Source organism: Agrilus planipennis, unplaced genomic scaffold (assembly GCF_000699045.2).
Source record: "Agrilus planipennis isolate EAB-ADULT unplaced genomic scaffold, Apla_2.0 scaffold30, whole genome shotgun sequence".
Taxonomy (NCBI): Eukaryota; Metazoa; Arthropoda; class Insecta; order Coleoptera; family Buprestidae; genus Agrilus; species Agrilus planipennis.
Genome location: NW_020438923.1, coordinates 1,031,193 through 1,055,404, shown reverse-complemented (window position 1 = coordinate 1,055,404; position 24,212 = coordinate 1,031,193). Strand labels below are relative to the sequence as shown.

General features: G+C 37.4%; 9 protein-coding genes across 10 annotated transcripts; 1 reads left to right on the top strand and 8 right to left on the bottom strand.

Annotated features, from left to right (window-relative positions):
- Positions 1 to 596: 596 nt before the first annotated feature.
- On the bottom strand, positions 597 to 3,023 carry LOC108732270 (zinc finger protein 624-like). The gene is made up of 2 exons (XM_018462965.2): positions 2,385 to 3,023; positions 597 to 2,336 (listed from the first exon to the last, which is right to left on the bottom strand). The coding sequence occupies exons 1-2, from the start codon at positions 2,794 to 2,796 to the stop codon at positions 1,231 to 1,233; spliced, it is 1,518 nt and encodes a 505-aa protein (XP_018318467.1). The 5' UTR covers positions 2,797 to 3,023; the 3' UTR covers positions 597 to 1,230.
- LOC108732271 (zinc finger protein 84-like) lies at positions 2,746 to 4,992 on the bottom strand. Of its 2 annotated transcripts, none has more exons than XM_018462966.2 (4): positions 4,820 to 4,992; positions 4,379 to 4,765; positions 3,299 to 4,325; positions 2,746 to 2,806 (listed from the first exon to the last, which is right to left on the bottom strand). In XM_018462966.2, the coding sequence occupies exons 1-3, from the start codon at positions 4,899 to 4,901 to the stop codon at positions 3,304 to 3,306; spliced, it is 1,491 nt and encodes a 496-aa protein (XP_018318468.1). In that variant the 5' UTR covers positions 4,902 to 4,992; the 3' UTR covers positions 2,746 to 2,806; positions 3,299 to 3,303. The 2 variants fall into 2 exon arrangements, with proteins under 2 accessions (XP_018318468.1, XP_018318469.1); XM_018462967.2 differs by having other exon boundaries at positions 2,747 to 2,806; positions 4,859 to 4,992.
- Positions 4,993 to 5,105: 113 nt separating this feature from the next.
- On the bottom strand, positions 5,106 to 6,855 carry LOC108732275 (zinc finger protein 1 homolog). The gene is made up of 2 exons (XM_018462971.2): positions 6,489 to 6,855; positions 5,106 to 6,430 (listed from the first exon to the last, which is right to left on the bottom strand). Exons 1-2 carry the CDS (start codon positions 6,679 to 6,681, stop codon positions 5,286 to 5,288), a joined length of 1,338 nt encoding a protein of 445 aa, XP_018318473.1. The 5' UTR covers positions 6,682 to 6,855; the 3' UTR covers positions 5,106 to 5,285.
- A 102-nt stretch (positions 6,856 to 6,957) lies between these two features.
- LOC108732243 (zinc finger protein 26-like) lies at positions 6,958 to 9,019 on the bottom strand. The gene is made up of 2 exons (XM_025973861.1): positions 8,828 to 9,019; positions 6,958 to 8,747 (listed from the first exon to the last, which is right to left on the bottom strand). The coding sequence occupies exon 2, from the start codon at positions 8,727 to 8,729 to the stop codon at positions 7,044 to 7,046; it is 1,686 nt and encodes a 561-aa protein (XP_025829646.1). The 5' UTR covers positions 8,730 to 8,747; positions 8,828 to 9,019; the 3' UTR covers positions 6,958 to 7,043.
- Positions 9,020 to 9,163: 144 nt separating this feature from the next.
- Positions 9,164 to 10,765, bottom strand: LOC108732274 (zinc finger protein 501-like). The gene has a single exon (XM_018462970.1). The coding sequence runs from the start codon at positions 10,610 to 10,612 to the stop codon at positions 9,245 to 9,247; it is 1,368 nt and encodes a 455-aa protein (XP_018318472.1). The 5' UTR covers positions 10,613 to 10,765; the 3' UTR covers positions 9,164 to 9,244.
- Positions 10,766 to 11,132: 367 nt separating this feature from the next.
- On the bottom strand, positions 11,133 to 12,814 carry LOC112904261 (zinc finger protein 28-like). The gene has a single exon (XM_025973862.1). It carries the CDS (start codon positions 12,534 to 12,536, stop codon positions 11,346 to 11,348), a length of 1,191 nt encoding a protein of 396 aa, XP_025829647.1. The 5' UTR covers positions 12,537 to 12,814; the 3' UTR covers positions 11,133 to 11,345.
- Positions 12,815 to 12,948: 134 nt separating this feature from the next.
- On the bottom strand, positions 12,949 to 13,794 carry LOC108732242 (zinc finger protein 626-like). Its single transcript, XM_018462932.1, has one exon. It carries the CDS (start codon positions 13,792 to 13,794, stop codon positions 12,949 to 12,951), a length of 846 nt encoding a protein of 281 aa, XP_018318434.1.
- Positions 13,795 to 14,002: 208 nt separating this feature from the next.
- LOC108732278 (protein lethal(2)essential for life-like) lies at positions 14,003 to 14,823 on the bottom strand. Its single transcript, XM_018462974.2, has one exon. It carries the CDS (start codon positions 14,645 to 14,647, stop codon positions 14,114 to 14,116), a length of 534 nt encoding a protein of 177 aa, XP_018318476.1. The 5' UTR covers positions 14,648 to 14,823; the 3' UTR covers positions 14,003 to 14,113.
- Positions 14,824 to 14,858: 35 nt separating this feature from the next.
- LOC112904285 (balbiani ring protein 3-like) lies at positions 14,859 to 17,145 on the top strand (the record flags this gene model as incomplete). Its single annotated transcript, XM_025973929.1, has 6 exons — positions 14,859 to 14,868; positions 15,890 to 15,970; positions 16,033 to 16,184; positions 16,373 to 16,621; positions 16,685 to 16,812; positions 17,006 to 17,145. Coding segments are annotated over 6 exons (657 nt in total), but the record flags the coding sequence as incomplete, so codon positions are not given.
- Between the last annotated feature and the right edge of the window lie 7,067 nt (positions 17,146 to 24,212).

Sequence of the window (24,212 nt, the reverse complement as noted above, 5' to 3'; positions counted from 1 at the left end):
GCAGATTTCAAAATCCTCGTCTTTGGGTTCTTCTTTAGGCACAATAATTTCTTTTGAACTAACAAATCCTTTTTCATGTTTCACAATAGGTTCAAAAACTTCAACAAAAGATTCTTCTTCTTTAACATCAATATCAACATTATATAAAGGACTTTTAAGGAAATTAGTCTTATGTTCCGGGTTCTTGGGGCCGACGCATTCTTCATCTGACCTGGTGCAAACCGAACTCAGTTTGGTGTGTATCTTCATATGTTCCTGCAGGCGAGACTTGAACATAAACACTTTATTGCATACATGGCATTTCAGTAAACTTGTTAAGTCGTGCTTGCGTTTCACATGAGTACTGAGGAAAATTTCTTTTGTATACGTTTGACCGCATAGATCACATTTAAATGGTTTCTCGCCCATATGGTTTTTCATGTGCTGATTTAACTGTCCCTTTCCTACGAAGTTCTTTTCGCATGTGTGGCATTTAAACGGGTCATCTTCGTTTTCGTGGACATCCACGTGGACCTTTAAACCGTACCTTGTTGAGAATACTTTCAGACAGAGGTGGCATTTGTAAGCTTGTATGGGCTGGTGAGTTAGAAGATGTGCCCCCAAAAGTGACTTTATTCTAAAACGCTTTCCACAGTTTTCACATTTGTATGGTTTTGTTTTTTCACTGCAATGATGGTTTTTTGAATTCATATTGCATAATGGAAATCCTCTTGAAGACTTCACATTCAATTCTGCCATTAGGTTTGCTAGAATCGACGCTCTTCATTGTTTCAACATTTTACTTGATAGTCAGTTAAAACTATTTATACGAATATTTTAATTTGATAATTAGGTGCTTTTAAACTCACGATAGTGTGTATATGGTCTTCGGTCAACCACAGAATTAACTTGAGTAATATGAACTCTCTTCTTCTATGGCATATAAAAAAAGAATTACGAATAAACAAACGAAGGTAAATAAACAAATTTTGAATGGTATTTATTAGCTCCATATCATTAAAATCCATGTTAATTTATGAACAAATACGAAATAGAAATTTTGTACATATGTATTAAACAATTTGAATAAATCGATACAATATTTTTGCACCTATTTTTCATATATATTTAATAATGCATTTTATACAACCTAACATAGAAATATAACATAGTCAATAAAAGAAATTTATTACCAAATAATCATAATCCATTTGTTACAACTCTATGGATTCTAATTTAACGTTAAAGGCCTTAATTGGTGTTTTCATCGACTTCAGTATTAAGATAAGCAAAAGCTTCATTGGAGTTTTCGTCGATTTCGAAATACTCCTTTTTGGGTTCTTCTTTAAGTAAGATAATTTCACTTAGTTGTACAGGTTTCTCCTCATACTTCAAGATAGGTTCATTAACTGTAGTAAATATTTCTTCCTTCTTTATATTAAGAGCAGTATTTTCTATTAACTGTTCATCAGCGGTAGTTGAAGGTTTACCAGCTTTCTGATAAGTGTCTTTGGTTTCTGCAACTTCTACATGACTGTCACCCCATTCAACATTATGGTGCGATTTCATATGTTCTACCAATTGAATCTTGTGCTTGAACAGCTTGTTGCATACGTGACATTTTTCTGAAATCCTTGCACCATCTTTATGAACACACCAATAATGGACGAAGACGGAATATTTTCGTGTGAACGTTTTACCACATTGGTCACATTTGAACGGTTTTCGGCACGTTTTCATATGTTCTTCGAGAATATCAGCCCGTAAAAATGACCTAGAGCACAATTTGCACTTAAGCGGGGTATCGTTTGTGTGACGTGTTAGGAAATGTCTATTTAATTCATAGTTTAGAGGAAACTGCTTCTCACAAAGATGACATTTAAAAGGTTTCTCCTTTGCATGGGAATGTAAGTGTCGTTTCAAATTAAACGCCGAAGAGAACGGTTTCTGACAAGTTGGACATGGTACTTTCTTAGCTTCTTTTGCTTTTCCGTTACAAAGGTGGCCTTCAAAATCGTCTCGCATGAAGAAAATCGACTTGCATATTTTACATTCAATCCTACCGTCACCGAGTTCTTTACAATTTACTTGTCCAATCCCCTCTGTATGGCCACAATGTGTCTTCCAAAATTTTACCGATATTGTGGATCCCATGTCGTTTTGAAAAGTCAGTTCCATCCTCGCTGGGCAAGCTCTACCCATTTTGCTGGTTACTATACCTTTGCTTTTGCAAGTGAATGATCGGTTGCAATTGTACGTTTTCTTACTTGTTCCATTTAACAATGGTCTCGCTCCCGAATCCATCGAGTATTGAGATTGTGTCTCGTCTTCAACTTGCTTCTTCCATTGCTCAAAATCTGCAACCTACTTGTGAGAAAGACGCGCTTGCAAATGAAAAAACCTACCTGCAGTAGAACTGAAAGTCAAATCTTCAAATTCGATTTTGACATTGTGATGGCCAACTAAATGCTGACGCAAATTTGCGGACGTTGGGAATTTCTCGCCGCAATTATCTTGAGGACAAATAAGTCTCATTCGTTTAGTCGGTGGTCTTCTTGATCTTCTAGTTCCTCTATTTGATGCTACACGAGAACCGTTATCACCAGTTTCGTGAATATTTTTTACATGTCTCTTCATAGACGATTCATACAAGAACTTTTTACCACAACTTCCACAATCCCATTTTGGCTCTATCAATCTTGGTTTCGCCGGTGGTAACGGCTCGACTTTATGAACATTACGTAAATGAGCGTATAGACATTTTCTCTTAGCAAGGAACTTATCACAAACAGAACATTTTATTCGTAGCTGTTCCATACCTGTCTCTCTACAAGACAAAAATTGAGGTTATTTTAATGGAAATTTTAGATTACACTAAAATATCCACTGCATTTTCATTAAATTACTTCAACTTGACACGTTTCGAAAGCACTGCACTTCCGCAAAAGTTTTTAGTAAATCTTTTTATGTTTGTTATTATTATATTCGTGATTTTGCTAGCGTATACTGGGTACCCACACGTATGTGTTACTATCTGGGCCCAATTGGAACATATTATTGTTGAACTTTTCAAACAACAACAATAATAATAATAACTGAAAACTCGTTTATTATCGTTAATTCGATTCCTATTATACCACATACGATAATCGTTATCGTAATAGAAACAATATGCACTGCCGTGCATAAACATTCTAACGATAGTAACACCAAACAACATTGTGCACCAAGTTTTTAATGATACTCTATAAATAAAGCTTCGATATTTTTTGCAGAACCATTAAATTTAAAGTTTATTTACAAAATTATTTTACATTACATTTGTTAGAACTCTATGGATTCTTCTTTAACTTTATAAGCCTCAGGGTCTTGGTCGATTTCAGCAGTGAGATAAGCAAAGGCTTCAGCGGAATTTTCGCCTATTTCACAATACTCTTCCTTAAGTTCTTCTTTTGGTACAATAATTTCACTTAGTTCTACAGATGTCGCCTCAAACTTAACAAGAGGTTCATTAATTGCAGTAAATATTTCTTCTGTCTTTACTTCAACAGGTCTAACAGTATTTTCTGTGGTAATGTTACTAGTTCCTGTTACTTTTGCACTATCTGAAACTTTTGGATCACGTTTATGAACACAATTAATGTGCACGAAGACGGAATACTTTCGGGTAAACGTTTTTTCGCAATGATCACATTTGAACGGTTTCCGACACGATTTCGTATGTTCCTCGAGAATATCGGCTTGTAAATACGATTTACTGCAAACTTTGCACTTAAACGGCTTGTCGTTTGTGTGATGAGTTAAGAGATGTCTGGTCAAGTTGTAGATGTGGGGAAATCGCTTCTTACAAGTATGACATTCGAATGGTTTTATCTTCAAGTGACAATGCAAATGTCTTCTCAAATTATACGTCGACGAGAACGTCTTCTCGCAATTTGGACATGGTATTTTGCTTTTCGCTTTTCCTTTACAAAGGTGTGCTTCGAAATGCGGCCGCATGAAGAAAATCTTCTTGCAGACTTCGCACTTAATTCTACCACCACCGAATTCGTTACAATTAACTCGTCCAATTTTATCCGTATGACCGCAATGTGTTTTCCAAAACTTTACTGATAACGTAGACTGCTCATCGTTCTCAAAGATTACTTCAATCCTTGATGGACAAGCCCTACCCATTTTGGTAGTTAAATAAGTTCGAATGTTTTTACTTTTGCCCCTTTTGGTGTACGATCGGTGACAATTGTACGTTTTTTTACTTGTTCCATTTATCAATGGTCTCAGACCTGTGTCCAGTGTGTAATGGGATTGCGTCTCCTGTTCAACTTGGTCTTTCCATTTTTTAAAATCTGGAATTTATCGAGTAAGACACTTGTGAAAAGCTTCGAACCAAAACACGTACCTGAAGTAGAATTAAAAGTCAAATCTTCAAATTCGATGTTAGTATCATGTTGTACCATCAAATGTTGACGCAAATTTACGTATTTTAAAAATTTTTCGCCGCAATCTTCTTGGGGACAAATCAGTCTATTTCCTGGAGTTAACACTCTCAGACAGCTTTTATTGTTCTTGTTTTCTGACGAAAAGCAAGATTTTATATGCCTCACTAGACATGTCTTGTACAGGAACTTTTTGTTACAATTTCCGCAATCAAACGCTGGATGTATCAATTCTGGTACCAATCGTTCGATTTTATGCACATTCCTCAAATGAACATAAACGCTTTTTCTCTGAGAAAATTCTTTATCACAAACAGAACATTTTATTTGTACTTGTTCCATATTTCTCACTAAAATAGACGAATATAAAGATTGAGGTTATTTTACAGGAAATCCTGGATTACATCGTTTATTAAATAACTCAATCTTCAACAAAAACAAACCATAGGAACAGGCATTAATATTGATGAGAATATCAAGAGACATAGAGCGACATCGACTGTTTGTTGTATTGAATAAACGTTAAGTAGTAGCAAATACCCACTAGATGGCGATACGCTGCCTGTATTTGGAAAACAATCTTCAAATCTGAATAATTCCCTAACGTCTTTCTACGAAACGTTTCAATTTCAAACTAATTTTATTTACGAAACAAACATTTTAGAATATAACTAAGTTCATATTACATATTATTGCAGCTTTATTAAGAATTTTAATTCATTATTTACAAAGGCTTCTTCGTTGACGTTAAAGGCCTTCTTCATTGATTTCAGCAATAGAATACGTTTTGCCAATTTCACTTAGTTCTACAGATGTCGCCTCAAACTTCACAAGTTCTTAATTGCAGTAAATATTTCTTCTTCCTTTACTTTAACCGGGTTCTTCTTTAGGAACAATACTTTCACATAGTTCTACAGATTTCATATCATATTTCACAAAAGGTTCAGTAATTGCAGTAAATATTTCTTCTTTCTTTACTTTAACAGGTTCTTCTTCAGGTACAATACTTTCACTTAGTTTTACAGACTTCTCCTCATACTTCAGAAGAGGTTCATCAATTATAGTTAATATTTCCTCTTTCTTTACTTTCGCAACAGGTCCGACAGTATTTTCTGTGCCCTGCTGATCATCATCAGCGACAAGACGTTTATTAGTTTTCTGATAAATATTTTTGGTTTCTGTTACCTCTAGATAATCGTCACATTCATTTCCAGAGTGTGATTTCATATGTTCGATCAACTGAAACTTGTGCGTGAACAGTTCGTTACATACATGACATTTTTCTGAAATTTCTGGATCATGTTTATGAACAGACTTAATGTGGATTATGAGGGAATATTTTGTTGCGTACGTTTTACTACATTGGTCACATCTAAAGGGTGTCTGACACGTCTTCATATGTTCTTCGAAAACATCAGCTTGCGAATACAACCTTTCGCATACTTTGCACATGTACGGCTGATCATATGTATGAATTAGGAGATGTCTGACGATGTCGTCTTCGTGGGGAAATAGCTTCTTACAATGACGACACTCGAAAGTTTTTCCCTTCAAATGCAGATATAAATGTCGCCTTAAATTAGCCCTTTTTGAAAATATTTTCTGGCAATTTGGACATGGTATTTTTTTAACTTTTTTTGCTTCCCCGTTACAAAGGTGCTTCTCAAAACGGTGACGCTTGAAAAACATCGTCTTGCACATTTCGCATTCAATTCTATCGCTGGATTCGTTACAATTCACTTGTCCAATTCTTTCTGTATGGCCGCAATGAGTTTTGCAGAACTTAACTGATATTGTGGATTGATTATCGTTGTGGATAATTACTTCTATCCTTGCTGGGCATGCTCTACCCGTTTTGGTAGTTAAACACGTTTCAATATTTTTGCTTTTGCGTTTTTTGATACAGCAATTGTATGTTCTTTTACTTGCTCCATTCAACAACTGCCTCGTTCCTGTATCCATTGAGTAATGAGATTGTGTCTCGTTTTCTACTTGCCTTTTCCATTTTTCAAAATCTACAATCGATTGAACACAAAAGAGCCCTCTCATGAGAAACGTCAAATAATAACCTACCTGCAGTTGAATTAAAAGTCAAATCTTCAAATTCAATGTTAACTTCATGTTGTGCTATTAGATGTTGACGTAAATTTACGTATTTCGGAAATGTTTCAAAGCAATTTTCTTGTGGGCAAAGTATGATTCGTCGATTATGATTACCATTATTACTCTGGTTTTCAGAAGAATGTACATTTTTTATATAATTCATTACAAATGGTTTTTATTGCAATTTCTACATTCACACTGAACTAATTTTGTCAACGGTTCAACTATATGTACATTACGTAAATGAATGCATTATTGTATTCTCGAGAGATCCGATCAATACTGATTGAAGTTGACATCTGTTCATCAAATACGACATAAGTTACATGTTATCCTTGCCGATACTGTCACGTAATAACGAACTTTACTTATCAAATTGAATGATGCCCTAAAGAAGAACCCCTTAACTTAATGGGATCATTCATATCAAAATCCTTCGATTAAGAAAACAAATATATTTGCAAAACAAATCCTCTTAGAATATAATTATAGTATTTTTAAACTTTAATTGTTCATTTTCGTTTATTACAATTCTACAATTTCTTCCTTAACTTCAGTGGTCTTATTTTTGACTTCGTCCACTTTACTACAGTAACTATAAGCAAATGCGTCAACTGTGTTTTCGCCTATTGCTTCTATAGGTTCTTCTTTAGCTACAGTAACTTCGCTTAATTCGATAGACTTGTTCTCACATTTTACACCAGGAGTATCAATTGAAGTAAAAGTTTCTTCTTCCTTAACTTCAACAGCAGGTTCAACTGTTTTTCTTGTCAACGACTCTATAGCGTTAGTTGAGGCTTTACTGGTTTTCTGGTAGGTGTTTACGCCTTTCGACACCTCCAGATAATCGTCCGAACAACTGCAATTCCTGTAGTCCTCGTTACAAACTACGCATTTAAAATCGCGATGAACTCGCGAATGAAACTTTAATTGGGATTGACACAAGACGATTCTGGAGCATGTTTGACACTTCAACATAAACTTGTCTTTGGTAGCAAATCGACCGTTCAGTGGGTCTACGATGTCTTTCGGATTTACAACCCTTAAATCCGTTGAATGATTATTAACACTGATCGACGGTTTACTACTTTTTTGATAAGTGTTCTTGCTTTTTGAAACTTCAATGTGACTATCAGAACAACTGCAATTCTTGTAATCCTTGTCGCAGACTACGCATTTGTACTCGCGGTGCTTTCGCAAGTGCATCTTCAACTGGGACTGACGCAGGATGATCCTGGAACATGTCTGGCACTTGAACATGAAATTGTCTCTCATATAAGGCTTTTTCAGGGAGTCACTGTAATGTCTTTCCGAATTCTCTAAACAGATGCATTCATGAGCAGGTCGGACGCAGAACAAACAATCTAACTTAGTGTGAGTTCTCATGTGTTGTCCGAGGCGAGACTTGTACAAGAAATGCTTGTTACATACGTGGCATTTCTCTAAACCACTGGTGTCCTTTTGATGGGTACATTTTACGTGAACCGAGAGGGTCTCTTTTCGCGTAAAAGTTTTCGAACACTGTTGACATTTGAACGGTTTCTTCCCCAGATGAGTTAGCATGTGTTTCTTCAAGGTGATGTTCAAGACGAAGCATTTGCCGCAGGTTTCGCACTTGAATGGTTTTTCGTTTTCGTGAACGGCCATGTGAACCTTCAGATAGTACCTGGTCGAGAACACCCTCGGACAGAGAAGGCATTTGTTAGTCTTTTCTTCGTGCGTGGTGAGATGCACCCTCAAAATTGACTTCACGCGAAACTGCCTCCCGCAATATTTACATTTGTGTGGTTTCTCGCCAGTGTGGCTGTACATGTGCGCCTTGAGGGTGTCAGAATACCTGTACGATTTCTCGCATATTTTGCATTTGAAACGTTTGCCACCCGTGTGGGTTTGCAAATGTTTGGCGATGTATGTGAGACTGAATCGTTTCTTGCATACTTTACATTCGACCGGTTTTTCCCCAGAATGGAGATACGAATGCTGTCGCAGACGGAATCTTGACGTGAACGTTTTCTGACAAATGGGGCACGAAATCTGTTTGGCCTTATCGTTGCAAATGTGGCTGTTGAAATGATGTCGCATAAAAAAGATGCCCTTGCAGACTTCACACTCGATTCTACCCTTGAGTTCGTTGGGGTCTGTTGTGGTCATAACCTGTACGGCTTTTTCGAAGGCACACTGGAAGGACGAGCCGTTCTCCTTCTTGGACATTTTCGATTTTCTTTAGCACTTTAAATAACAACGACAGTAATTATACATAATAACAGCTTAATTTTCTTAATCGTTAATTAATATGGTATTCAATTTACTTCTATAAATGTGAGATGAAGTAAAGTCTTCAAACTACCAGTTATTAAGTAATCATCTACTTCGTATATCGCAATGATTTATGATGAAGATAATCCTAATACAGCGGAAGTTAAACAACTGCAGGAGTACAAGTAATAACAACTCTTATTTATTAACAACAGTGGTTTATAGTGTATTGTAAACAATTTAAACGTGTAATTCGATACAGACTTTCTGCTGCATCGACTTCTCATACAGGACAATATAAAACAAGCATCTCAAGTTCAAAGTTATATGCCTACTAATATGAATCTATAATGGGATTCGAAAATACAAATAACTGCTTAATAAAACAAATTTATTTGCAAAATGAACCAACATCAAATATTATTTCAAAACTGTAGGCAAGTACAAATTTAAGGATTTTATTTCGTTAATTAGAACTCTGTGATTTCTTCTTTAACTCTAAAGGCCTTGGAGTCTTCATCGACTTCAGCAGCAATTTCGACGAAGTTTTCTTCAATTTTAAAATATTCTTGTTTGGGTTCTTCTTTCTGGATAATAATTTCCCTTGATTCGTCACTTGTCTCATATTTAATCACAGGTTCATTAACTGTTTCTTCTTTCTTAACATTAACACCAGATTCATTTGTTAACCCCTCATTAACATTGGTTAAAGATTTGCTACTTTTTCGATAAGTGTTTTTGCTTTTTGATACTGCCATATCATTTTCGGAGCAACTGCAATTTCTGAAATCCTCATTGCAAACTATACATTTATAATCCCGATGTACTCGCAAATGCACCTTAAGTTGGGATTTACGCAATATAATCCTGAAACACGTCTGGCACTTGATCAAAAAATTGTCTCTCGTTAAGGGATTCTTTTTCGGTTGGTCATATCCGGTGGTGTATTTGGAACAGACGCATTCTTCAGTCGATCTACCACAAAGCAAACAACCAAGTTGGCTATGCACTTTCATATGTTTCTCCAATCGAGACTTGAACATGAACCGCTTGTTGCATACGTGACATTTTTCAAAATTGATAGACTGATTTTCATGTGTATATTTTATATGGACTGAGAGGCAATCCTTTCTTGTAAATGCTTTCGCGCAATGGTCACATTTGAACGGTCTTTCTTCCAAATGGGTGTTGGTATGTCTATCCAAGGTGCTCTTCAGCGCGAAACATTTGTCACAGGTTTCGCACTTGAACGGTTTTTCGTTTTCGTGGATGGCCATGTGGGCCTTCAGGTTGTTACTGCTAGAACAGACTTTCGGGCACAAGATACATTCGTAAGCCTTCGAGTTTTCATGAGTGTTCAGGTGCATCCTCAGATTTGACATTACCCTAAACTCCTTTCCACAATGCTCACACTTGTGCGGTTTCTCTCCAGTGTGGACGTACATGTGCTCCTTGAGCGTATCAGCTTGTACGTACGATTTGTCGCACACGTTGCACTTGAACGGTTTATCGTCTGAGTGAATGAGGAGATGTTTCGTCATGTAATTTTTGTGGGGAAAACGCTTTTTGCAAATATGACATTCGAATGGTTTTTCTCCTGAGTGAACGCGCCAGTGTTGCTCTAAACGCGACTTGGACGAAAACATTTTGTGACAAATTTCACATGCTAAACGTCTAGGTTTCTGGTTGCAGAGGTGACTGTTGAAATGGCTGTTTTGGGTGAAGATTCTCTTGCATGTTTCGCACTCAATTCTGATCCTTTTGGTCGCACTCGGGTCCATTACCTCAACGGCTTTCACGAACGCCGATTGGAAAGATTCGTTTTTCGTGTTGGACATTTCGGAATTTTTTTAAAAATTCACTTTATAGTAATTGGAATTGTTCGTAAGGAATATAACACATATCTATATCTAATAAACAACCAATAACTTAGATTGTGGTAGTAAGCAAGGACTAGGGTTTGTCTCTGTTTTTGTGTACATACGTCACAAATTTGAATTCAACTGCGTCGATTTTGCAAGAGTCTCCTTAGTTATTTTAACTACTAATAACTATAAAAGAATCGTTCAATATTTGTAAAAATCAAACCAAAATTGAAAAGATCAAATTCATAAAGATATTTATTCAGGTAGACACTTATTTTCTTTAACAATGTTTATAACTCAAAGAATTTCTTCAACACTTAAATTCCTCTGATAGTGACTCTATGTTGGAAAGCTATCGTCATCTATTGGCAAATGTGAGGAACGGCTTGGATCAATAATTAAGCACTGGAACCCTTAAATGTACAGGTTTCTCTTTCATTGTTTGAAAATAAATCGATGAATGCTTAAGAAATATATAGTAATAAAAGATGAATAAACGTTTATTTATTTATCGAACCAACATGAGAAACAGGCTTTAGTATAAACAAACGTCAATTCGTAGGTGTCGTAAAACGATTAAAAAAAATAAACAGTACTTCGAAATTGGATGTTAATAACAACGACAAACAACTTTGATTTAAGTTCTTGCACTTTTTCTCTTCACGTAGGTACTAGGTACAAAATCTAACACAGTCTTCTGAAGTTCTTAGGATTCTTCTATAAATATTTTTCCATATTTAGCAGATTTCTCGTCAACATCGACATATTCCTCTTTTGGATTCAAAAATTCGAGTTCCACAGGTTCATCTTTTTCTTTAAACTCAACATGATCATACTCGGTTTTGATGATGGTTCCATCAACATCTATTTCTTTAAATACGACAGGATCATATTCGGTTTTGACGACGCCTCCATCAACATCGAGTTCATTTTTTGCAACACTAACAACGGACTTTTGATCTGTGTCATTAAACATATCAATTTTGCATATTCTAGCAGGTTCTTCCTTGATCTGATCATCTAAATCTGTGACAATTGCACGATTCTGAACACCACTGTCTTCAGTTTTAATACCTTTAGATTTTGAGTAGGTATTTCTGGTTTTCGATACTTCGCTATCGTCAATGTGATCTTCAGAACACTTACAATTCATATAATATTCTTTACAACTTAAACATAAAAAATTTGGATGGTTTGTAGAATGTCTCTGTAGCTGGGACTTGTGCAAAATAATCCTGGAACACGTTTGACACTGTAACATGAGATTTTGTTTGGAAAGGGGGTCTTCATTAAGGGCACTTTCTACATGGACTTCCATGTGCTTTTCTAGGCTGATTTTCGAAAGGAAAGACTTCCCGCACGTCTCGCATTTGAACATTTTCCGATATCGGTGGATGTCCATATGACGTTTCAAATTGTACTTAATGGAAAACCCTCGCTGACATATTCTACACCTGTAGGGTTTAGCAACCTTATGGCGAGCAAGGTGGATTCCCATGTTTACGGTGGATCGAAACACCTTCCCGCATAATCGACATTTGCAAGATTTTTCGTTTGTTAAAGGATTAACGCGAACTTCCGCATGAAGCATGCGATGTCTCGTGAGGTCGGATTTTTGAGCGAAACGCCGTTTGCAGATCTCGCATTCGCACAGTTTTTCCCCCGAATGGACCATCAAATGACGCTTTAAACGGGACTGTGATGAGAATCTTTTCTGGCAAACTATACACACAATATTTTTTAACACTTGCTCGCAACTATGGACTGTGAAGTTGTGGGTCCTGAAGAAGATTTTCTCGCAAACCTCGCATTCTATTCCGATTTTGTTGTACTCGACTGTTGTTTTTCTAATTTGAACAGCTTTTTCAAATTCAGATTGGAAGGACTCTTTAGACATTTTAAAACTTCTGCCTAACGTCCACAGAAACTTATAATTATAACAACCAACCTCTGCTAATTCAAATTTCAATTGCTGCCTTCAATCTGATGACTTTCCTGAAAATATTGAAACTTTATATATTATGATGTAGTGGCTGTCAGCTATTTAACTTTATTTTCAGTTGTACAACTGGAACAGGTATGCTGAATTACATCGACTCGACTTGAAAGTTACATCTAAACAAGGGCTAGTACTTGGGGTAGTAGTGGCTCTTCCACTGTAATATTTCTTAGGGTTTCAATTGTAAAAAATAGTCTTAATAACTAAATGCATGGTCACTTTTAATTGAACTCTTCAACTAGAATTTTACTTATTATTATTATAAAAAGGTAACAAGAATTATTTCATAGACTAATAATGAAAGTATGGACTAAAGAACAGTTGAAAACTCAAAAGGTTTTATATCAATTGGTTCTTCCTCGTTCTTAACAACGATTTGTTCTTCTTCCGTAAATATGTCGGGTTTCTTTTCCGTATCGGAAGATCCCTCGTCGAAGAAGTCGAAAGTTTCGTCGATTAGACAGAGCTTTTCGTCGACTTCAAGGCCGTTCTCGTCGAACAAAATAACGACACGTTCGTCCGTTTCGTCGACTCCGTTCGGCACTTTCGTCTTTCCCGCAGGCGAGGATTTCAAATGGACTTTCAAATGGGTTTTCAAACGACTTCGGTACTTAAAGATTTTACCGCACTTGGAACACTTGTGCAATTTCCGGGATCTCCTCTTGTCCGAGACAAGCGCGTTGAATGTGTCATCTTCCAATCCAACATTTGAAGCATAACTCTTCCCAGAGGTTTCGCCCGGGAACAGGGCCTGTTCTTGATGACCTTTCATGTGTCTATTCAAATAATATTCATGTGCGAACGCTTTCGAGCACACGCCACATTTGTAGCTTTTGCACCCTTGGTGAATGACGGTGTGCACCTGGTAATTGTAAACGTTGGAGAAAGTTTTGTTACAAATCTGGCATGTTCTGTTAGTTTTGTCGTCGATATCGTGAGCCAGCTTGTGCCTCATAAACGCATTGTATCTTATGTACGATTTGCCGCACAGTTCGCACAGTAAATGTTTACATGGATACTCGTTTGGAGAGAAAGGTTTCGTTTTGACTACATAATCAAACTTGACGTGAACCCTCGAATCGTGTTTCAATTGTTTTGTCTCTCTGTACTTGTGATTCTTGGTAGATTCGCTTGATTCAGCTGATAACCTGTCCATATCTTTACGTTAGCTGTAAGGACAAGGAGTGGACATGTCTTAAAGTACTATTGTTGTTTGCTACTTATTAAACAGTAATAGCAACATCAAGTAAGGTTATTTTAGTGGGTCAACAGACTATCATACCTGGTTTCTATTAGATACGTCGACTTCTCGACTATCCAAAAGCTGCAGGTTTTCAAATTTCATAAATGAGAACAAGCCAAAATATCAAAAATGTTACTTTATTTACGTTCTAACAACACATTACGAAATTATTACAATACTTTTAAGGGATAAATCATGAAATAACACAAGCGCAAATAGATTACTTATTAGCTCATTTCTTTTCTTCCTTCTTATTTTCAATTGGCCTGCTGGGCTGACCAGTCTGCTGTATGGGGATGGTTTTCTGGTCGGGTCCGCCGATTGCCTTTTTCGGGGCCGTCAGGGTCAAAACTCCGTCAGAAGACAGTCTGGATTGCACTTGATTAACGTCGTGACCCTCAGGTAGCACGTATTTCCTTACGAAATGTCTCGAGATGTACCCATGCTCGTCCTGTTTCTCCTCATGTTTTCCCTCCACGGTTAAAGTGTTTCCACTGGCGGTCACCTTTATTTCATCCGGTTTGAAATGTTGCACATCAAGACTGACCTGGAACTTGTCCTTATCGGCCGTGATGGTAGAGCCAGTGTCTCGGACGGCAGCTTGAGACCTCCATGGCCTGAAGTAGTTCTCTATGGGCCATCGGGCAACATGCGATTCCCACGGTAGCGTCAGAGGAGACAACAGATCTTCGGGATCAAGCCCTAGGCCGAACTGTTGGTCGACGATGCGCGATGGTCGTAGCGGATCCCACAATAAAATGGACATCTTCACTTGTTTGCTTCTCTAGACACAATACACTTTAGCACTTTCAACAATTTTTTTTTCGCTTTTGCTCACTTGTCACTTGTCAATTGACTACTGACAGCGCAGTCGAGCCGTAGGGTATTTATACAGAAGGAATGACTTCTGGAACGTTCTAGATATATCTACATATTTTGCGATTGAATTATGCATGGAATTCTAGATTTTTCTTTCCATTTGCAATGGTCTGTATTAAAGCCAATTAATTTCTAAATATATATGGTCGATCGTCGATTATAAATTAAATTGTACACATAAATAAATAGATAAATAAACTAAGCGGAACTTTCTTAATTCATAGTAACATTTTTATAGTACCGTTTAGTAAATAAATATAGGAATAGAAAACAACAAAAGTTATTTGTTAAATGTTTACCAAAAGTCTAATCTAATTTCTGGGTAGGTGTTTCTTCTTACATTGGATTGCGACTAAATAGATGAGATCAAATTAGTTACATATAAAAATATCAGTTTTAAAACTACAGATTAATAGGATAAAACATATATATGTTTAGTATCATCCCCCCTGAGTTAAAAAAATTAGAAATATTTTTTTATTAAAATATGTATAGTGACGCTGAAAAAGATAAAAATCGTATCCTTCAACTTCGGCATAAACTTTTGAACTAAACTATTACAAATATAGTAAATTTTACCCTACGACTAAATAATATACCAAGTAAACTCAAATAAATTTAGTCGGTTTAAGCGGTTGACTATTTATTATTTATTTTTAACAGCAGCGGAACTTATAGGTAAATACATAGCGATTAAAAACCACAAGGAAATCTGGTTAACTCCCCATAGGAAATTTGCGTTATTACCTAATTGCACTACTCATTACACATTTCTTTTTCGGCGTAAAGCTTTACATAAAAATAAATTATTGTAACAAACTGACGCACATTATGACTGTTTAATCTAGGTACAGCATGCTGCAAAAGACGTACGAAGATGTTTATTGTTTTATAAAAGCGCCGTTTTAAATATGATCGCGTTCCCGTGGATCCTGTTAATATTCCCGAAGTGAGTGTCTGATAAAAAGCTATTAAAAAGAACAGAACAATATGTGTTTAAAACATTTTCTAACAATTGTGTACATAGTTTTGTTGTGTTCTGTCGGAACGAAACCGATCTACGGTTCGCAGCAAAATAAAATTTATGAAAATGTGCGTGTGGTTAGTGTACAGTTGTCTGTTATTCCAGGGTCTCTTGTATCGAGAAGGGGTCAATTAGTTCCTACCCTACGATGGAACGCAGAAGGACTGGAACCGATTGTACGAAAAGGTAATCTGCACATTTGTCCCGGAAACTAAAGATTTCGACTCTCTAGTAAGCGTTTTTTCCAGAAGCTTGCGATAAAGATAAATTTCAAAACGAGTACAAATCTTTGAAGAAGAAAATTCGGTGCCAACCAAGAGAAACAGTAGTCGAACTCACTTTAAATAACGCAAATGTTAACGGAAGCGGTACAGAACTGAATGGATTGTCTAGCTCTAGAGTAGGTACACTTTATCTTATCCCTGGTCACTCATTAGAAAGAATTTTTTTTCAATTTACACTATGAAAATTATTAAAAGCCATATAACAATATGAACCAAATATTTAACTAATATCAACTATTGAGTTTTTTAAAGTGTTTCATATAGTAAAAAAAAAATCTAAATGACGACTATGTACGATTTCTAGATAATACCGAATGTGGTTGTTGTAAAAAGATGTGGAGGCTTGTGCGGTGGTCGTAAAACATGCCTTAGTTCAGAACAAAAATACAAAACGTTCTACGTAAAAACCATCAAAGACAACAGGGTGCACTGTTTGGGCGTACAAGTGGCTGAAGATGTTAAATGTCGTTGCGGGTGTGACAGGCGTGAGTCTCAATGTACCCTGTACCAGACCTATGACAAAAACAATTGCACCTGTACTTGTAAAAATAAGGTAAAAACAGCCAAAAATAATGTGAAGCAACATGTACCTATAAAATTTATTTGTTATTTTTAGACTGAAAAATTAAACTGCCTCAAGTACGGTGGAAGTAATAAACACTGGGATGATAAGACGTGTTCGTGTTCCTGCAGGAAAAGTCAGCCTTGTACGACAGGGACTGTCTGGAGTACGGAAGAATGCAGGTTGGTCATTGTAAAGTTTAATCAATTAGAAATGAGTAGACTGGCTTATTGGAAGATATTAATCATCATGCTTGCAACGATACTTTTTCCCACATTATAACTACGTCACACAAATTCTAAACATCTAATCACAATTTATAAATAAAAATGACAAATTATACTGTACTATATGTTTCATATGTTTTAATTCCAGATGCACTAAAGAAGAAATGTTAAACAGGATATGGTGATAATTCCAATCGTTATCAAATAGCTGGTCCAACGTCGTACGAGAAGATAATGGGACTTTACAAATTAACTTAAGGACTATTTATTATTTATTTACTTCTTTTTGTATTTAATAATTAAAAAATGTTTCAATAGTAAAACTTGAATGTTTTGTACAAATCCTTTATCAAACTACGTACTTTCTTCTAATGTCTAATTTATGCGAGTGTTTGTGTTGATGCCGAGTTTGTTTACAAATCATGAGTATTAGGTCCTGAAATTCGATGAATTATGTCCTGGCGGTTTGAACTCTGGTTCAGCTGTTTCCTTATGAGAATGCGCCGTGTTGTTTGGTACCGAAATATTTATGAGTTTGTTATTGTTATTATTATGGATTATAGATTGGGTTTTAAGTTACTGTGCCACAGCTAATATTATTAAAAGTTTAAATATTTTGTGAACAGTAAACAACGTGGTTAACGGATTAAGACACTGTACCAAAAAAACTTGTTACTAAAAAAGTAAAATATTCGTCATAACATCCCATCATCAGAGCATTTTTATGATGCACCTTTGGGGATTAGCTCGCCTAATTATTTCCCGCTTCAGGACATCGTATATCTAGGTAGGTAGATGTAACAGGATGCATGGGAATCGGCCACGTGCTATTCCACACTAACGACGACGCTGAGGCGTCGTTTTGAGCAAAAGGTGCATGCAATCTCCTACACGGATCCCATTCCAACATCCCCATCGTCCTCTCGCTTCCCCCCCCTCCCCACATTGTGGCACCTCCTCGTCCTGCTCCCTCGTATTAATCTATTACAAATTACGTCATTACAGCAAGCGATCAGGAAGTTATATATGAGATGTGTGCTCCGTGAACTGAACGAATGGAGCCACTCTCTCTGCAGTGAGGCTGTGATCGTTGATGCCGGTGCCAGCATCTGCCCTTTCTCACCGTTCTGACTCATCCACTTTTATCAGTAACACCAATAAATACTGTGGCTGTTTTATGTATGTATGTATGTATGTACCTTCCGGTTGCGATGTTTCTTTTACAGATTTAATGATAATAACTATTGTTTTTTATGACAAAATCTAATTGCTTCGAAACGGGTACATGAACAGATTTTAGGGGATTGCTGTAATTGGGTCATTTTTGTATTTGTATCTAACTCTTTTAAGAAAAGAAGTACAGCAGGTAATAACCTAAAGGGATTTTGCGGTTTTAAAAAAAACTCGGTTGTCTGTAAAGTCGGTTTACTGACGATAGTTGAACGTGACAACGTCATAAGAAAATACTGATGGAATGGTTTCATTTTTCAAAAGAAAATTTTAATTTTATTTGTTTGATAGATATTTTGTATGGATATAGAGAAGGAGGTAAATGGAAATGTATTATTGTATAGCAGCTGTCCACGCGGACGCATCGCTCACTCAAGTAGGAGAGAGACAGATGTCGAACGCTGCCGAACGCGGAGGCCGATTGTGCCTCTTTGTCGCTCGTTCCGCGCTCTCGCTTGCACTTCAAGCCTTAAATGGAACGCCTCAGAGCGAGGTAACGCCGCATGAGTCATGTTTTTTCGTGCATACAGCCCCGGCTCCGTCGAATTATAAGACGTTGTCACGTCAAAAATTAACATAGAAACCCTTAAGAACCATGTATATGCAATAAGTAAAATAACATAAGACTTCATCATCATCATAAGGTCGTCAGTCCTAAGACTGGTTGGACACGCACTCCTCTACTCCTCTTAACTCCTGTTTCTACTCCTAATATGTCTCCGACTAGATCTTCATGCCTGAGAAGGTGTCCTACCAACCTATCTCGCCTATTTCTTATTGACTTCCATAGATTCCTCTGTTCTTCTAATCTTTTCTTTTCCGCAGCGCCAACTTTCCATGTTTCGCATCCGTACAGCGCCGCGTTCCAAACATATACCCTTAACAATCTTTTTCGAATTTCTAAATAAACCTTTCACAAGTGACTTCTTTTTATTAAAGACGGCTCGACCCTGCGCTATCCTCTCTGCTTAATATCCCTACTACTCCTTCCGTCCTGACTTATCTGACTTTCTAGATACCTAAAATCAGCCACTTCTTATAATTTTTCCTCTCCTATCTTTATATTCGCTCATTCCCTACTTTTTCTTCCTTTGCATACCTGTATTTTTGTTTTACTTTTATTTATTTTCGAATAGTACTGTTCTTACTGTATTGATATTATGATTTAAACGATTAAACAACTTTTCTCTACCATCAATCCAAACATTTTTTTGGAAAAGATCAGGAACTCTTCAAAAGGGAATACAGAAAAGGCAAAATTCATTTAGAGGGCAGATTTTTGTGATTTTTAACAAACTCAATTACGTTGGGGCACTTTTTGTACTTGTCTTTTCCCGGCTGGTGTAATAAAAACGTAACGCGATACAGAAACCAGGAACGGTAACTTAGGGATAGAAAAAGACAGGACCACCCAAAGGACCAGGGGCTTGTTCGAGGGTCGGTTACAACGAGAAAAAAACCTGACGCTCGCTAGTTTTTACCTTCGTGCCCCCGCAAGGGCTTTTTGATCGACGTGCGCTCTGGCAGAAAAAACGCCGACGCTTCCCGAAATGTTTTCACATAAAACAAAGCAGAAATTAGACCGGCACGGGTAAATAAAAACGATGTTTTTTTTTCAGAAAAGCACAATTGGCAGACAGGTAACGATACAACGGTCCATGCAACACAAACATATGTTTATAAAATAATATTGGTCGCTCTGCTCATCGATTTATTTTACCCTAAAATTTAATAAACGGAAAATATGTATATTGGAAATCATAAATAAATATTTTCGCCTCGTAACGCATGTTATTCTATAGGTCAATCCATTTCCAATGAAAACAAAGGCAGCTGGTGCTCGATTTGATGTTATTAGTCAAATTAGAGGCTAATTAAAAAACGAATGCGGCAATCAGTTAAGTAAGCTTAATGCAGAATCTCCTGGAGCTTTTCCGTATTTTGACAAAAGAACACACTTTCATCACTTTTTGAGTTCACCCGAAACGATAAAGAAGAAACGTGATGACTAAATCAATATGTACAAACGCAAAAGGAGAATATAAAAATACATGCACCAAATTTGATTAATCATAAAGACTTACCAGTCTAGAAGCCGGATCGATGATGTCTGGTGTCTTCAGCAGATATATTTAATCCACAATCTGACAATCTGAAATACAAATACAAAAACAAATGAATTCTGCTGTCTTGCATACGGTACTAGATACTTAATAGAAGAAATGAAGCTTATTATAAGAGACTTTTAATACGCCAATAATATAATAGAAAGTTTTAAATAAATGCATAACACTTTTTGTTCTTTTGTTTTGGTATGTTGATGTCTCTATCGACTGTTTGATTGTTACAAATCCGCATTTTGTTTATTATTTCTATCAATTGTCTGTATTATTACACTTTCGCAGAGTTTGTTTGTTGTTTCTCTTTTATTTGTTTCTAATATCAACTGTTTGCAATTTGCTATGCAAAGTCGCTAGCAGATGCGGTTACATTTTCCGACCGAGCAAGTATCCAAGTACTTCCTCTCTCGAGATAATGGAGGTCCCACTTTTCATTCCCTCTTCCTCCGTCCTAACTTCACCTTCTTCATCGTGCAGTTCCCATCCACCTGCCGTGAACTAACTCGCTTGTTTCCCGCTGACAACGGCACTTACATTTAAATGATGATATCCCGGCGTCGTCTACCGGCGTCGTGGTGTCACTGCTGAAGGGCTAATGGAGTAAGCTGAGTGCATCTTTCCGTCACCGCCATTGTCTGCGGCGGCAGAGCATTAGAGAACGACGCCGTCGACGCCGACGACGATACCAAAGACCCCCGGTAACAAATGAAGAGCTTCTCGTCGTCGTGGACGTCGTCGACCGCCTTCTCGCACAAAATAAATTAACTTGTACATCTGATGGAAGTATTTACCTGCTGTCTATTATAGCCAACAGTATTAGGTATATCTCGAAATAATATCCGAGAAATTGAAATGAAGATTTCTTTTTTGAAAATCTCAGAAAACGATGGTGATATCTTCAATAATCTTACGTACAACTTTAATTACTAATCTTTGAAATTGTTTCTTCATCAACTTTGAATTGAAACTCAGCGATGGGCACGACTGATTTAACCGAGAAGTCAAAATTTCCTTGGGGGTGACCTTTATCCTTTTTTCTAAACCTGGACGTAGTTGCAAGTTGTTTCCTCGACCATAACCACTTCACCATTTTACGATCTACCAAGCATACCCAAGCACGTATGTTTCATTTCATTTTACTCCAATTGTTTTATTTCAAATGGATTAAAAAATTACACATTTACGATTTCGTTTATAGTTTAAATTGTCGAATTCCATTAAATTTTTTGGAGACGTTTTCGTTAGCTTTACTTAAAATTTACGTTTATCAATATGAATTAATCTTCACATTGTTTCTGGTAGGAAAAAGGATTACTGGTAGCGAATTGAAAGATTACATATTGTTATCTTATGATTATCCCATATTCAAAAACCATCTTCCATACTGCCCCATCCCGACCATAACCATTTCACCATTTTACGTTCTACCAAGCACACCCAAGCACGTATGTTTCATTTCATTTTACTCCAATTTTTTTATTTCAAATGGATTAAAAGATTACACATTTACGATTTCGTTTATAGTTTAAATTGTCGACTTCCATTAAATTTTTTAGAGACGTTTTCGTTAGCGTTACTTAAGATTTACGTTTAACAATATGAATTAATCTTCACATTGTTTCTGGTAGGAAAAAGGATTACTGATAGCGAATTGAAAGATTACATATTGTTATCTTATGATTATCCCATATTCAAAAACCATCTTCCATACTGCTCCCATATTCTGCAAGTCCCTTTCGTAATAATACATACATAATCCCCACCGACGTAACACGCATGTATGCACAATATTACGACGGCATCCACTCGTATCATCACGTCTGTTCGTCACGCCGATGACATGATGGCAATGATTGTATTATTGGCATCGAAGTCTGCGGGTCAGGCCTTTCGTCACGTCCGCGGGCTTAGGTGGACAACACCCTCCCCTCGATTCCATACCCTCCACAGAGCCCCGGTCAACAGACACGGCCCTCGTGTCACGCGTTCGTGTTTACCTTCCGCGGATCTGATGAGAGGACACAGATACATCGCATCACATGTCTCTAAACACACACGTGTGCACCACTTTTGTTACAAAAGGAATGGCAAAGGACGAAAAAGTAACGCGACGCTTTTTGAAGTGTGTCTACAGTAAATCCATCCTTAATAAGCCATAATCCTCCCGATGGTGTTTTGATTAATTGGATATTAGAAAGGGACAACAAAAAACCAGGTCCCGGTCTGCCCTAATAAGAAAAAGCTCGCAAAATAAATCAATAATTGGATCGCGAATGAGTAAATCCTAATTGTAAAGCAATAAATGTTCATTTGTTTTGTCTCGCTGTTATCGACTGTTTTCTCGCTACTTAGACAGAGCGAAAGGTCCGCTTTTTCGCATTAAAGAAGTTTGCGTAAGTTTCTAGGGAATTATTAATTTGCGTCGGCGGCAAAAAGAGCGCCACAGTCGACAATGGGACGTAATCCCTGGGGAAAGGCTGTGGCGGAAGGGTTGTTGCCTCGCTTAGTTTACAGAGGGATTTCGCCATTTACCGCCTCGATTCGAACGGGGATGGCGTCAAGACAGCATCAATTATAGCAGGTTCCCGAGTCGCGTCGCGACGCGCGTTGATATCAGCAAGGCGAAAGGAGTTCCAAGGATCCCGCGGCGAATGACGACGCCAATGCCGTTCACTTCGAGTGGTTTTTGATAAGTAATAAGCGGGGTGGAAGTTGTGCAGGCACGAAAATTTACTTTCAGTTTGCGGCATCGATTCCACTCAAAGCGAATAATTACTTGGTAATACTTTAATTCCTCCAACGGCATCAAGTTCCTTCATCATAACAACTCATACATACCTACACGTCCTGAACTTCAACCCCTATCCTATTTAATATAATAAACGGCCCATAGGTGCGTGAAACTGCTCCGCCCTCTTAATCTGATGGAAGGATTGCCAAAGAAGGAACCCATATCACCACTAAGTCGTTTATGCACGGTTACAATTATAAATATCTAAGTAAAGTAATTCTTGAAGCATCGATGGTCTCATCAAGAATTTCTTTAAGTCGAGTTTCAACATCCTGATGAAGCTTCATAAAAAGCGTTCCAATATTGAAGCTCCTAGTTTAGGGGTAACTAAAAAAAAAACATTATTCCTTTATCCTTAGAGAAGGAACGAATTAACGAACCAACCCCTTAGTAAATTAGTGGGGCACGATCAAGTAAATACCGCGTTTCCCATTTTGGAATACCTCATTCCCTTTTAATCCCATCCTTATCCGATAAACGACTGAAAACGTGTTGGAAGATGGGCAAATGTGTGAGTGGGTAAGTGTGCGTAATCATCCCCGCGGGGGGTGGGTATACTGCGGGGTATAAAGGAGAAAAATGTTCGGGGCAAAAGTGAAAAGATGCTGAAGCCGAAAAACTCGGGAGCAACATCTGAAACGACTCCAGGGTAATAAGTTATATGGAGTTACGCGACCGCCGCGTCGTAAATCCGTAGCAGATCTAGTGACCCGTGGTTGTAAAGTGTGGGAATTAGCAGGTGGGCGTAACGACGCGAGGGGCACAGTCTCGCGAACACGTCCTCCCACCAAACGAACCCGACCAATGGGAGAACAGCGTCGCGAGCGTCACTTTATGCTCCTTTGTCTAACTTCTCGCTTCAGCGTCGCTGACGACGCTCTTAAGCCAACAAGAAGAGAAGGTGGTGGTAGAAACTGTGACAGAAACGTCGCCGAAGTTTGAAAGCGGCCCGGGTCCCAGTTTTTTCAACCCCTGCACCACACGTTTCTTAAAAAGGCGAACAATACGATCCACTGACTGGAGCATCTAGAAAATCTTGCACATTTCCAGTCGGAAAATCCTTCATTATGAATCCTGCAAATTTTTTCGAGAATTAGCATCATAATCAATGACATAATTCGATTCTGCGGTGGCAGCTACCAGTTGTAATGACTCGAACAGAGGGTGGCGAAGTGATAGCGGAGAGGTAGATAGTTGCGCCGGGGTGGGGATGA